General features: G+C 60.9%; 1 protein-coding gene across 1 annotated transcript; it reads right to left on the minus strand.

The window, feature by feature from the left end:
* Positions 1-905: 905 nt before the first annotated feature.
* On the minus strand, positions 906-10,280 carry EPS8L3 (EPS8 signaling adaptor L3). Its single transcript, XM_062193465.1, has 18 exons — positions 10,250-10,280; positions 10,065-10,129; positions 8,516-8,674; positions 8,096-8,245; positions 7,943-7,998; positions 7,464-7,606; positions 7,267-7,367; positions 6,936-7,056; positions 6,792-6,853; positions 6,524-6,598; positions 6,023-6,171; positions 3,304-3,385; positions 3,052-3,075; positions 2,408-2,530; positions 2,095-2,223; positions 1,724-1,797; positions 1,142-1,274; positions 906-964 (listed from the first exon to the last, which is right to left on the minus strand). The coding sequence occupies exons 1-18, from the start codon at positions 10,278-10,280 to the stop codon at positions 953-955; spliced, it is 1,689 nt and encodes a 562-aa protein (XP_062049449.1). The 3' UTR covers positions 906-952.
* Between the last annotated feature and the right edge of the window lie 308 nt (positions 10,281-10,588).

Here is a 10,588-nt window from a genome sequence, read left to right on the forward strand (position 1 = left end):
TTCAAGGCCACTTATTTATTTATTTATTTATTATTTAAAAAAAAAGAAAAGAAACCACGGAGCATCCAAACTCTTAAGAGTTTGCGCAAAAGGGAGCCCAGGGAGTGGAGTTGCTGGAGTCCGCTCGGCTGGTCGGTGCCTTTGGACTTCCAGTCCAGTGTTCCTTAGGATCCGCCACCAAAGAGGCAGAAACAGCAGCTGGGGAGGGAACCCAGGGTTGGCTCACCCAACAGAGGAGGCCGGAAGCTGCGTCAAAGGTGGATGTTCCCAAGTGGAGCCTGGTGCACCTGGCTCGCTGGCTAGTGCTCCACCCGGTCCCCAGCCCGTGCAACCAACGCAAACCTGCAGCACTCGGCCTCTGTGAAATGCCGTGTCCCAGCCACGCTGGGTGCCTGGGGACTTCCTGGGAGAGAGCTACACAGCACAGCTATGGTGGAGACAGGGACGCCTGCTTTTGGAGGCTCTTTAGAAAGAGAATAAGGAGGCTCTGGAGTCTAATTCTAGAATCTGGTTCCCATTGGCAGGTGGCACTGTAAATGCCCACTCACATGGAACTTCCTGGCTTCCTGAGGGATGGGGCATTCTGCTGTCTCAGGCCCCCAGCCCCTGCCCTTCTTGCCTCCCTGCCTTTGGCTCCCACCAGGCCCAGAAGAAGCCGCAAAGGAGGCCATGGCAGGCTTGAAGTTGCTTTTATTGGGAAGGAGAGTCCTGATAGACTCCAGGCTGAGGGAAGAGGGAAAATAAATAGATGGGAAGCCAGGAAGGGCTCCCAGCACAGCGAGGAGGGGCAGCACTTGTGTCAACCTCAGGGGCTGCTCCTCTTTGCTCCATGAACCGGGCGTGCAGTTTGCTGCAATCCAGGGATCCGGAAGAGGGATTATTGGGGCTGTGAAAGCTTAGAATCCTCTGGCATGCGAAAGGTCCTTGATCTTGGAGGCCCGTGAGCTGGCCCCTAAGGGTTCAGCTGGGGAACAAAGAGGATTCAGCGGAGGCTGAAGCTGGGCGAGGGCATGCCCGAGAGCGTGAAGGATTACGCTGTGCCCACTGCCTGCCGCCCACTGCCGGCCCGGCCCCTGCATCCTGGCTCCCCAGGCAGGACCAGACCCTCCCGTGGGCAGTCAGGGCCCCAGGGTGTCCTCACCCCCAGCATCCTTCTGACAGCCTCCAGCCTTGCCAGGACCCGGGGGGCATCCTGCGGACACAGCAGCTGGAGCTCCCCAGGCCGCAGGCGAAGCAGCTGGCTCCCGGTCAGGAAGCCCAGGCTCCGCACCGTGCTGCGAACAGAACCCACAGAAGCCCTCAATGGTGCGGTGGGAGGATGTGGGTGCAGAGAGGACTGCTTGGGCTTGGGGACTGGGAGCGGTCACGGAGCAGGGTATTTGGAAGTGAAGGTGGGATGTATGCACTTTGGCTTAACCCAGGGTCAGCACTCCCAGGCTGGAAGGGAGAGATTTCTGATGGGGAGGGGTGGCTGAACAGCCAGTGCAGGGTCTTCCTGGGGTCACGGCCCTGATCCCAAATGCCCTCCCCAGGTCAGGGGCTCCACGTCTGATGCTCTAACTGCGGCTTCCTAAGCTCCCCACCCCTCCGCATCCTCTTCTCTGCAGTGGTGTGCAGGACGGGTTTGTCATGTACCACCGGGTACCGGGTAGGCTGGACTTCCTGGCCGCCTTGGTCCCTCATAGAGGTGACCCCTGCCACACCCGCCGGGGCCAGCACTCACATGGTGGAGAAGTTCTCTGCCTGCAGCCAGGCTGTGACCTCCTCAGGCTTTGAGCTGAGCCGAAGCATCGTAGCCTAGAATCAGGGGGAAACCTGGGGTCAGAGGCCATCCCATCTCACAGCCACTCAGAGTTCCTGACATCTGGGTCCTTTGTCTGGGCTCCCACCAAATCATGTGTCTCACTCCCATGGGCTCTGTGGTCCAATGGGGACCCTGGCTTGTATCTCCATCCACCCTCTGATTAGCTTGGCACAAGGAAGCCATCAGTGATAAGGATCAGATCCGCCCAGCACTTCTCTCCTCCATGGGTCAGCAATTGCTCCCCACCCCCGCCTCCCTCTCAGGGCTGGATGGTCTAGGGTGGGCTGTACCCGAGAGGATGGCTGGCCCTGGCCCCCAGAACCCCCCGCCTGCAGGGGCTCCAGGATGTTGCTGGGGACGTAGCCTTTCTTTCCCTCCTGGTTCTTCACCAGCCACCACCGCTTGCTGTAGTCCAGAACCTGCCAAGAGGCACAATGCCGGTCACCCTGAGCCACTGTCCGGCCTCCCCTCTCCCCACTTTGCCCCTGCCCGTCTTCTGTAGGCCACCCCCCTGACAGCCTGGGGCTGGGACCCCTGCGCTAGGCTGCCCACAACTCCCCACCCACCTCCACCCTGTTCTCTAGCCTCAAGCCCAGGCCTCACCTCCAGCTCCTCTCCCTGGACCACAGTCAGCTCCTGTGTGTTCCTTGCTTCAAACTCATACAGGACTTGCATTTTCAGGGTGGGCTTGGCAGGTTGGAGGCTGGGGGGCTGGAGGTTGTGTGTCTCCTCTTGATCCGAGTTCGAGGGGCTCTCTAACCTAGGACTTTTGCCACAAGGGACACAGTCAGGATGGCTGTGGATACCGACTCCCCTGTGCCAGCCCCAAGAGCCCCGGGTCTCTGCTGCCCGCACTCTGGTGGTGACTTGGGGGTTCCCAGCAGCTTGGGGTGGGGGCTTCTGCAGACAGGAGGGGTCTGAAATAGCACTGATCTTTGTGTCTTTCTTTCCTGGTTGTTGATTTCTGGAGGTATTTCCCGCTGTGGAGTTTTCTACAGCCGAGCTCTGCCCTGAGCACTTTATTCCCGAGCTCTGGGAAATCAGAAGCAGGTGCAGCCACTCTCAAGGAGAAGGGGCTGGAGCCTGGGAGGGCCAAAGCTGCTTTTGCACATGAGGGAAGGGAGGGGTGTGTCTGTGCATGTCAGGGCTGGCTAAGGGAGAGCCCCGAGGGTCTCTAAGGGCGGACAACCAGATCTTAGCCCTGCCCCACCCCCCATGACTCAGCCCAGAGCATACCGATGGAGGACAGAGTCCTGGTATCCTAAGTGTGTCTGTAAGAGAACAGAGAGTGAGCAAGAGCAGAAGGCAGCCCGTACAGTGACAGGGAGCCGGGATATCAGCCCACAGCCCACTCACTCACAGCAGCCTCCCGCCTCACCCACCAACAGATGGAGGCACCCACTTGAACCCACCCCCCGTGGCCACGTTTGGTCTGGGAGGGCAGAAACCAGGCCAGAGACCAGGGCTTTGCACTGGGCTCTGTGCTGAGCTCCCCTCACCTGGAAGGAGGGTTCTGGAAGCTGCCAACTGTCGGAGAACGTGGGTTGGTAGGGCTCGGGCTCCTTGCCTGTCCAGTCGGCCCTGGGGAGGGAATAGAGCCGGGTGGGTGTCTGGTGTGTAGCACGGCGAGTCTAGCCTCAGGGATGTGCCAGCTAACAGGGACACAGCCCAAGTATGCAGGTGAAAGGCCCGGGACACCCACAAGGCAGCCAGCGGTTACACATGAACAGATTCCTCCGTGCTAGTGTCCTGGACCAGCCTCTCCCGGGCCCACGAAGTGCAGATTTGAGTCCGCCAGAACCCGGTGGACATTTTAGTGCCCTGATTGGGGTCTGAATTAAAGTGGCAGGAGCACAGAGCCGCAGGGCTGCACCGGCCCTTGGGATCTTGTGCAGTGTCTGTCTAGCCTGGGTTTGCCCTCCCAGCCCTAGAGCTCATTTCTAACTACACGGAGGGCAGAGCTGCTCTGGTTGATCTGGGCGGGGCTGGTCTTGCCCTTCAGCCTCCTGCTGTCACACAGGGCCCGGGAGGTGCAGCGCTGCTGGAGGCTTAGATAGCCTCGATCTGCTGCCTTGGGCAGTGCTCACTCGGGCTTGAGGAAGTGCGGCTTCCCGCCTCAGGGGGGCGGAGGCGAGGATGTCGGCTGAGCTTGGGACACCCATGGAGGGTTGGCCGTCTTCTGCACGTGGTCCGCACAAGCCTGCGTTCCTCCCTGCAGAAGAGGACCCCTGAGGGCGGCCTCTGAGGGCAGTGGCTGGGACACGGAGCAGTGGCTAATCCACTCCAATAACTGTTTTCTCTTCTGAATCTTAACACGTTCCTTCCCTTGCTCTGGGAGGACCCGGGCCATGGTTACACTTCCTTCTGAGCCTCCTCCTGTTACCTTCTCCCGTCCAGGTTTCTCAAGTGTGCTTCTGTCTCCTGCCAGCGTTCCCTCGCCTCCCGTCCTTTTCGCGACCCCTGCCGCCACTGCGGTTCCTTCATTGGAATCCTGACTGCCAATCCAGTGGCTTTGGATGGTCGCCACCCTTCGGGATGAGCCCAGAATTTGGTATTATGTATAGCTTTGGGTCAGTGTGCCTAGAATCAAGCCACCTAACTATAATTGCCTGAAATCCATCTCTTCGGAGGGTTTTTACATATCTTTAGTCTAGTTTTTTAAAAAATTTTATTTCTTCATTCAGTTCTGATTATTTCAAGAAATTAGAAACATCTATGGGTGCATCTGATGTTATATTTTAAATAAGTATCAAATGTCCACATTCTATGAATGCTACAGTTGTCTTGCATCTTTGTGTGTATTTTGGAAACATTCTATCTGCTGATCTGTTTTTCAAATTCTTGAAATAAGGCTGGGTTTTGAAACACAGAATGATCTGTCCAGCTTAGTTATTTGATATTAAAGTGGCTGAAGCAAACGACTTAGAGAAAGCCCTTTCATTTGAGTCCATTTCCCAACCCCCGTTTTCCTTGCTTGCTAATGCAAGGCAGGTGCGAGAGCAGGCAGGCAGACACTCCTATAGGCAGTGCGAGCCCGGCACAGCCGAGAGCGCCCGTGAACTCTGAGGCTGCCTTACACGGCTCCGGGAGTTCCCAGGGTTCTGGGCCCTGAGCGCCACTACGAAGTGGGAGGCCCAGAACCCACACGTGGTTCCATTTTGGTTAGTAGTCTGAGAGAGCACATAAAAGTACGTTCTTTTACTTTTACGTTTTTATGCCTGTGTGGTGGCATAGTGGGTAAAGCTGCCCGTAAGGATGCCGCTTGGAGTCCTGGCTAATCCACTTCTGATCCAGCTCCCTGCTCATGGCCTGGGAAAAGTAGCGAAAGATGGCCAAGTGGCTGGGCCCCTGCCATCCATGTGGGAGACCCGGAAGAAGCAACTGGCTCCTGGCTTCGGCCTGGCCCAGCCCTGGCCATTGTGGCCATCTGGAGAGTGACCCAGTGGATGGAAGATTCTCTCTCTCTCTCTGCCTTCTTAACTCTTTTTCCTCTCACTGCCCCCACGTGTCTGCTTCCCAAGCCCTGCTCTCTTCTCTCAGGGAATGCTGCAGATGGGGCTTGTTGGAGCCTCCCAGGGCTCCCACAGGGGTGCTCACCTCCAGCTGTGGCTCCAGCTGCCCCCCCCCCCCCAGCTCTGCCACACAGCCGGGCAGAGCTCTCAGCCCAGGACCCGGCCACCCCGCCCTGGAGGAATGTGGCGCTGCCAGCTCAGCATGGGGTGTGCAGCCAGCCCCGTGCCCTCGACATGGCTCGACATGGCCTCCACGCACGACTGCCCATCCCGCCGCTGTCCCAGAGCCCGCTCTCCCTCTCTGCTCCCTGCCAATCGGGCGCCACGTCTTAGGGACGTTACACTTGCAGTGTCTCCTACGTCAGTGATTCTAAAACTCTGGACTGCGACCAAGTTTTCCTTTTGCCCTTGACAGAAAGGAGAAGAGGTTTGAGTGGCAGGTCACCAGCTCTCCTTTCTTGGGAAGAAGTGCCCCTTTGCCTGAGGCACGCTTGTCCTGAGGAGTGGGTGATGGTAAGTGGGTGGCGCTGGTGTTTCAGGGTTCACACAGCACCTAACAGTTGGCCATGCATGGTTGTGGAGTCCCCCACGTTGCTTTGACATCTTCCTGGTTTTTGGTGGTACATAGCCTGGCTTCCTTGTATGACCCGCCCAATGCCCCTGGGGCCCTCACCCCCAATTCAGGTCAGGCCTGGTCTTCACTCACCGGCTGGTGGTCCAGGCTGGGCCCAGCCCCTCCCAGAGGTTACTCTCTGTGGGGCTTAGACAGGACTGCAGCAGGCGGATGGCTTTGGAGGTGAGGAGTGGTGAGATCACTTGTGCTGCTAGGCCGGCCTCGGGGCACTGGGCCAGGATCTGGGGGAGGGAGGGACAGTGTTAGGGAGCCGAGGATCCCACCGGCCTACAGGCAGTGGGAAAGGGCCCAGAGTCCCTGGCCTCCCACGCTCACAAGGGAACGTCTGCCCATTGGCCTCAGGCCTGTGGCTCCTTCCCCTGGTGTCCTTGGGGCTGCCCCTGGCCTATGGAGTCTGGGGGGAGGGCAGGGGGCACTGTGCATGCTAAGGGCGGTGTCTGGGGTCAAGGAGAAGGAGGGTGCGTGGGACAGGCCCGCAGCCCCCCTGCCTCTGCTCCCGCCTCCCCTCCACCAGCCCGCTGCCCTCCTCCTGCTCCCTGGCCCTCTCCACCACGCTGGTCTACCCCGGCTCACAAATTCCAGGGTCTGGAAGAGGATGTGCACGAACTCGGGGGCACTGGTCTCCTGCAGCTCCGTGGCCAGCTTCCCCTGGGGACACAGGGCATCGTCTGTTCCCCACCTGTACCCTACCCCACTGTCCCCAGAACCCCAGCACCCTGCTGGGGAGCCTGGTATTCCCCTGAAGTGCCAAGAGAGGGAGAAGCTGGAGAAGGAAAAGGCTGGAGTTGGCCTGAGGGCTGCCCTGGCAGGAGGGCTAGGGGCCTCTCAGGGAGCCACGTACCAGCAGGTTGAGGCTGAACTTGATCTTCTGGAAGCAGTCAATGTACTGCACCTCTTTCAGCTCTGCGGGAGACAGGGTGGAGGTGGTGGGTCACAGGTCACCCCATGGCACCCCCCACGGCTGCCCGCAGCCCTCGGCACTCACCCTCCTGATCCTTGCTCTTTTTCTTCCCAAATCTTTTCTTCTTCTGACTGCTCCTTGTTTGGGCCTCCTTTAGCTTTCTCACAAACAGCTCTATGTCCTTGAAGACGTGGTTCAGCACCTCCTGGGCCCCCAACAACCCATGGCCTTGAGTGCGCCACCTAATGGCCCATCCTGGAACTGCCTCCCCTCAACACAAGCCCCAACCAAACCTTCTGTCCCTCAGCCCAGAGCCTGCCCTGGCCATCCACAGGAAGAGGAGGCAGGGTTGGTGCCCTGGCTGCCCCCAGGCCCTGAGAGCCTCTGCAAGCCCCAAAATGCTGCGTGCGGTTACCTCATCCCTCTCTGGGTCCTCGGGGGAGGGGGAGTGCCTTGGAGGAGGCAGAGCGAAGGCAGAGGAGTGGCGAAGTAGGGGCCCCGGGGACGGTGGCCTGCCTGCAATGTGAGGAAACCGTGCACCTGCAGCATCTCTGATGTTTGATTGAAACCTTCTTCCCCACCCCCACCCTCCACCCCCCACCCCAGACTTACTGTTCTCTGGGGTCAGCTGGCGGGGCTGTTCTGGAAGCGGCCCCCGCTCCAGAGGGGGTGCCTGGGGCTTAGGGAGCGGCCTTTGCAGAGAGAAGCCCCTCCATCTGTCCTGGCCTTGGAGGAGGCTTTCGAATCGGGGTCTGCTGAGGGCGTGGTTTGGAGACATGTCTTAGGCCTTGCCCACACTTCTGCCCCAAGGCCCAGGGCCCCACAGCCTCTCTCTCCAGGAGCTGTCTGGTCTCCATCCTGACCTTCCCTGACCCCCCTGCCTTGTGTGCCCACCCCTGGGAGCTTGCGCATCCCTGTGAATCTCTGGGGAGAGTCTCTAGTACCCTCTGCACCCTGCCTCGTCCCCTTGCCCATTTCTGCCTTGGCCCTTCCTCAGCTATAGGACCGGTGTTTGCCCCCGGCCATGACCCTCCCCCCGCCAAGGCCCGAGCTGGGCAGCCCCACAGGTGGGCTGAGCACAGGCTGCCTACCTTTGCTCCAGCTCCTTGTCCAGGGCATTCTGCACGCTGAGCCTCAGCCGCTCGGCCTGGAGGAAGCAGTAGTCAGGCCGTGTGTGTGGGCGTGCTCATGCACTCACACACGTGCCCGTGTGACATCACTGGACCCTACCCCAGGCCACTCACCCCCACTTCCTGGCACTGGAAGAGCAGAGTGCAGGTGCCTGGCAGGCCTGACTCCTGCACAGTGATGGACAGGATGGAGTTGTAGGAGCAGGTGTTGAGTGCCACATCCATGGCCTTGATGCTGTCCAGGCGGTAGGAGTCCAGCTCCTCCTGATCCAGGTACAGAGGCCAGCTGTGAGGACACTGGGAGCCAGGCTTGGCTCCTGGGAGTTCCTGATGCGAGCCCTCTGGTGGCCTGGGGCTAGGGTGTCCTCTACTGTGGCCCTGCCTCTGTCTCTAGCCCCCATCCTGTACCTCTTCTGAGGCCTGAGTGAGCACTGCAGATTGTATCGGGAAACAGCGCTGCTCTTTGGGGCATGGAGGGCTGAGACCTGCCTTCCCACAGCAGGGTCCCACTGCTGTTTGGGGATGGGGGCTGACCTTGGTCTCAATGTCCAGCAGCTGGAGCCAGCCGTCTTTGACTTGCAGGATCAAGTCTTGGCTCCACACCCGGCCCTGCGCGTCCATCTCCTGCAGCTTCTGCAAGGCATCCTTGGGCTCCCGGATTCTCTGCGTGCCCAGCTTACACGTCATCAGGTGCTGAGGGGAGGGGAGGAGGAGGAGGCCAGAGAGGCTCGAGGTGGGGCTGGGGGTCACTGATGGTGGTGGGCGGGAGAGAGGCAGCGGAGGAGGAAGACAGATCCCTGGCCCCTGACTCCCCATAAAGCAGTCGCCGAAGGCCCATCTGAGCGCCAGTGTGGAAGTGGTCAGGCTGGAGAGGGGCCCGTGGGCCCGGGTGCGAGGGGCTACGTGCAGGGCTTGTGGACTCTGGGAGAAGGGGACTTGCGGCTGTGACAGTGCAGGCCGGGTGAGAGGCTGGGTGGTGGTGGATGTGGGCCCTGGCCAGCCCACCAATACCGTCTGACCCCTGTGCGTGCCGTGAGGACCTTCCGACTGCCCTTGGCTTCTCATGGTCCAGGGGAGACCTCCCCGCCCCAGCCTGGCCCCCTCCTCACTGACCCGATGTTCTTGTCTCCGCGCCTTCGCTCGTGCTGTTCCCCACACCCAGCTTCTATCCCCACGCCTGCCTGTCGGTCACCTCCTGGTCCCTGGAGCAGAAAGCCCAGCGCCTCCCTCCCCTGATTCTCAGCCTGGCAGGTGCCAACGAGCACTGTCTGCACGCGTGCCCCGGCTGCTGCTGGGCCATCCCCGGGCGGGCTTTCCTCATCCACCCCTTCTCCCAGCCTTCACCATGGCCCTCCGCCAGCCAGGGTTTCCGAGGCAGGAGGCCCAGTACTGCCTCTTGTCCTTCCGTCCTTCCCAACTGCCTAGGCCCTGCCTCTCCTCCTGTGTCACACTGCCAGCATCCTCAGGGAACCCAGACACCCTGACTCTGTCTCCTCTCACTCTCACCTGCTCAGCCTAAGCACAGCTGCTTCCCAGCCCCCACTGCACGTTGCAGCCCAGCACTGCGTCCCCCAGACTGTGGGTCTCCGGACCCTCACCCCACGGAGCCTTCTCGGTTCTCCAGCGGAGCCCTTCCCTCTGAGGCTGCCCAGGGGCTCTTTCCACCCCAGCCGCTCCGGAAGCTCTGGCCCAGAAACTGCCCTCCCTCACCACGGCCCTCTCAACCCCTGACTGGCTGCACCTCTCACGCCTGCCCCTCTCTGGCCATGCTGGTCCTGGGCAGACAGCGGCTCCCTGGGGCTTTTGTGCAGGGGTGGGGCAGGAGGTAGGCAGGGATGGGTGGGGGGTGCAGGCACTTCCTGGGCCATCCCTGCTACTTCTTCCTTTCTGGAGACAGGCACCCACCCCCTCTGCCTCCAGCCAGGCCTGCTCCGCCAACCCCAGGCTCCTGCTCCCTAATGCTCAGCCACGGCTCAGGCAGGCTTGTTGTGGGGGGCGGGGGTCTGGCTGGCAGGGACCTGGGTGAGCTGGCTGTGCTTTGGCAGCGGCAGGGGAGGGGGCTACAGGGAACCGAGACACTCACCTCCACCCTGTGCTGCAGCAGGGTGGGCTCCAAGCTCAGGCTCTGGGAGTACTCCTTCCGGTGCACTGCAGGGTGCAAGGCAGGGGGTGGTGGGTGTCACGAGGCAGGGACCAGGGCAGGGCGCTTGGCGGGCTCAGTGGGCAGCTGAGCGGAGGGGCGGAAGGGCATGGGGGTAGGGAGCTTACAGTAGATGGCTTTGCTGCTGGGCCGGGACATGTTGATTCTGCTGCGGACAGCGCCCTCGGCCTAAACGTAGCCAGAGATAAAGTCGTCAGAGATGGGGTAGGCGTGCCACACGGCGCATGCGCGGGGCCTCCGCAGCCGCCCCACGCCCCTGAGTCCGGAGGTCTTTCCCAAGCCGCCTGCAGCCAGCCAGTGTCCGCCCTTCCACCTTGGTCTGAGGGGACAGGAGGGTCGGGGCAGCTCCAGGCCTCTCGTTATGTGGGTCTGAGACCAGATCCTCGCCTGGGCGTGGGCATGAAAGGTGCCCGCTTGGTGGCTGCACCCAGCCTCGTGGGGGAGGG

The sequence above is a fragment of the Lepus europaeus genome, chromosome 5, assembly GCF_033115175.1.
Source record: "Lepus europaeus isolate LE1 chromosome 5, mLepTim1.pri, whole genome shotgun sequence".
Taxonomy (NCBI): domain Eukaryota; kingdom Metazoa; phylum Chordata; class Mammalia; order Lagomorpha; family Leporidae; genus Lepus; species Lepus europaeus.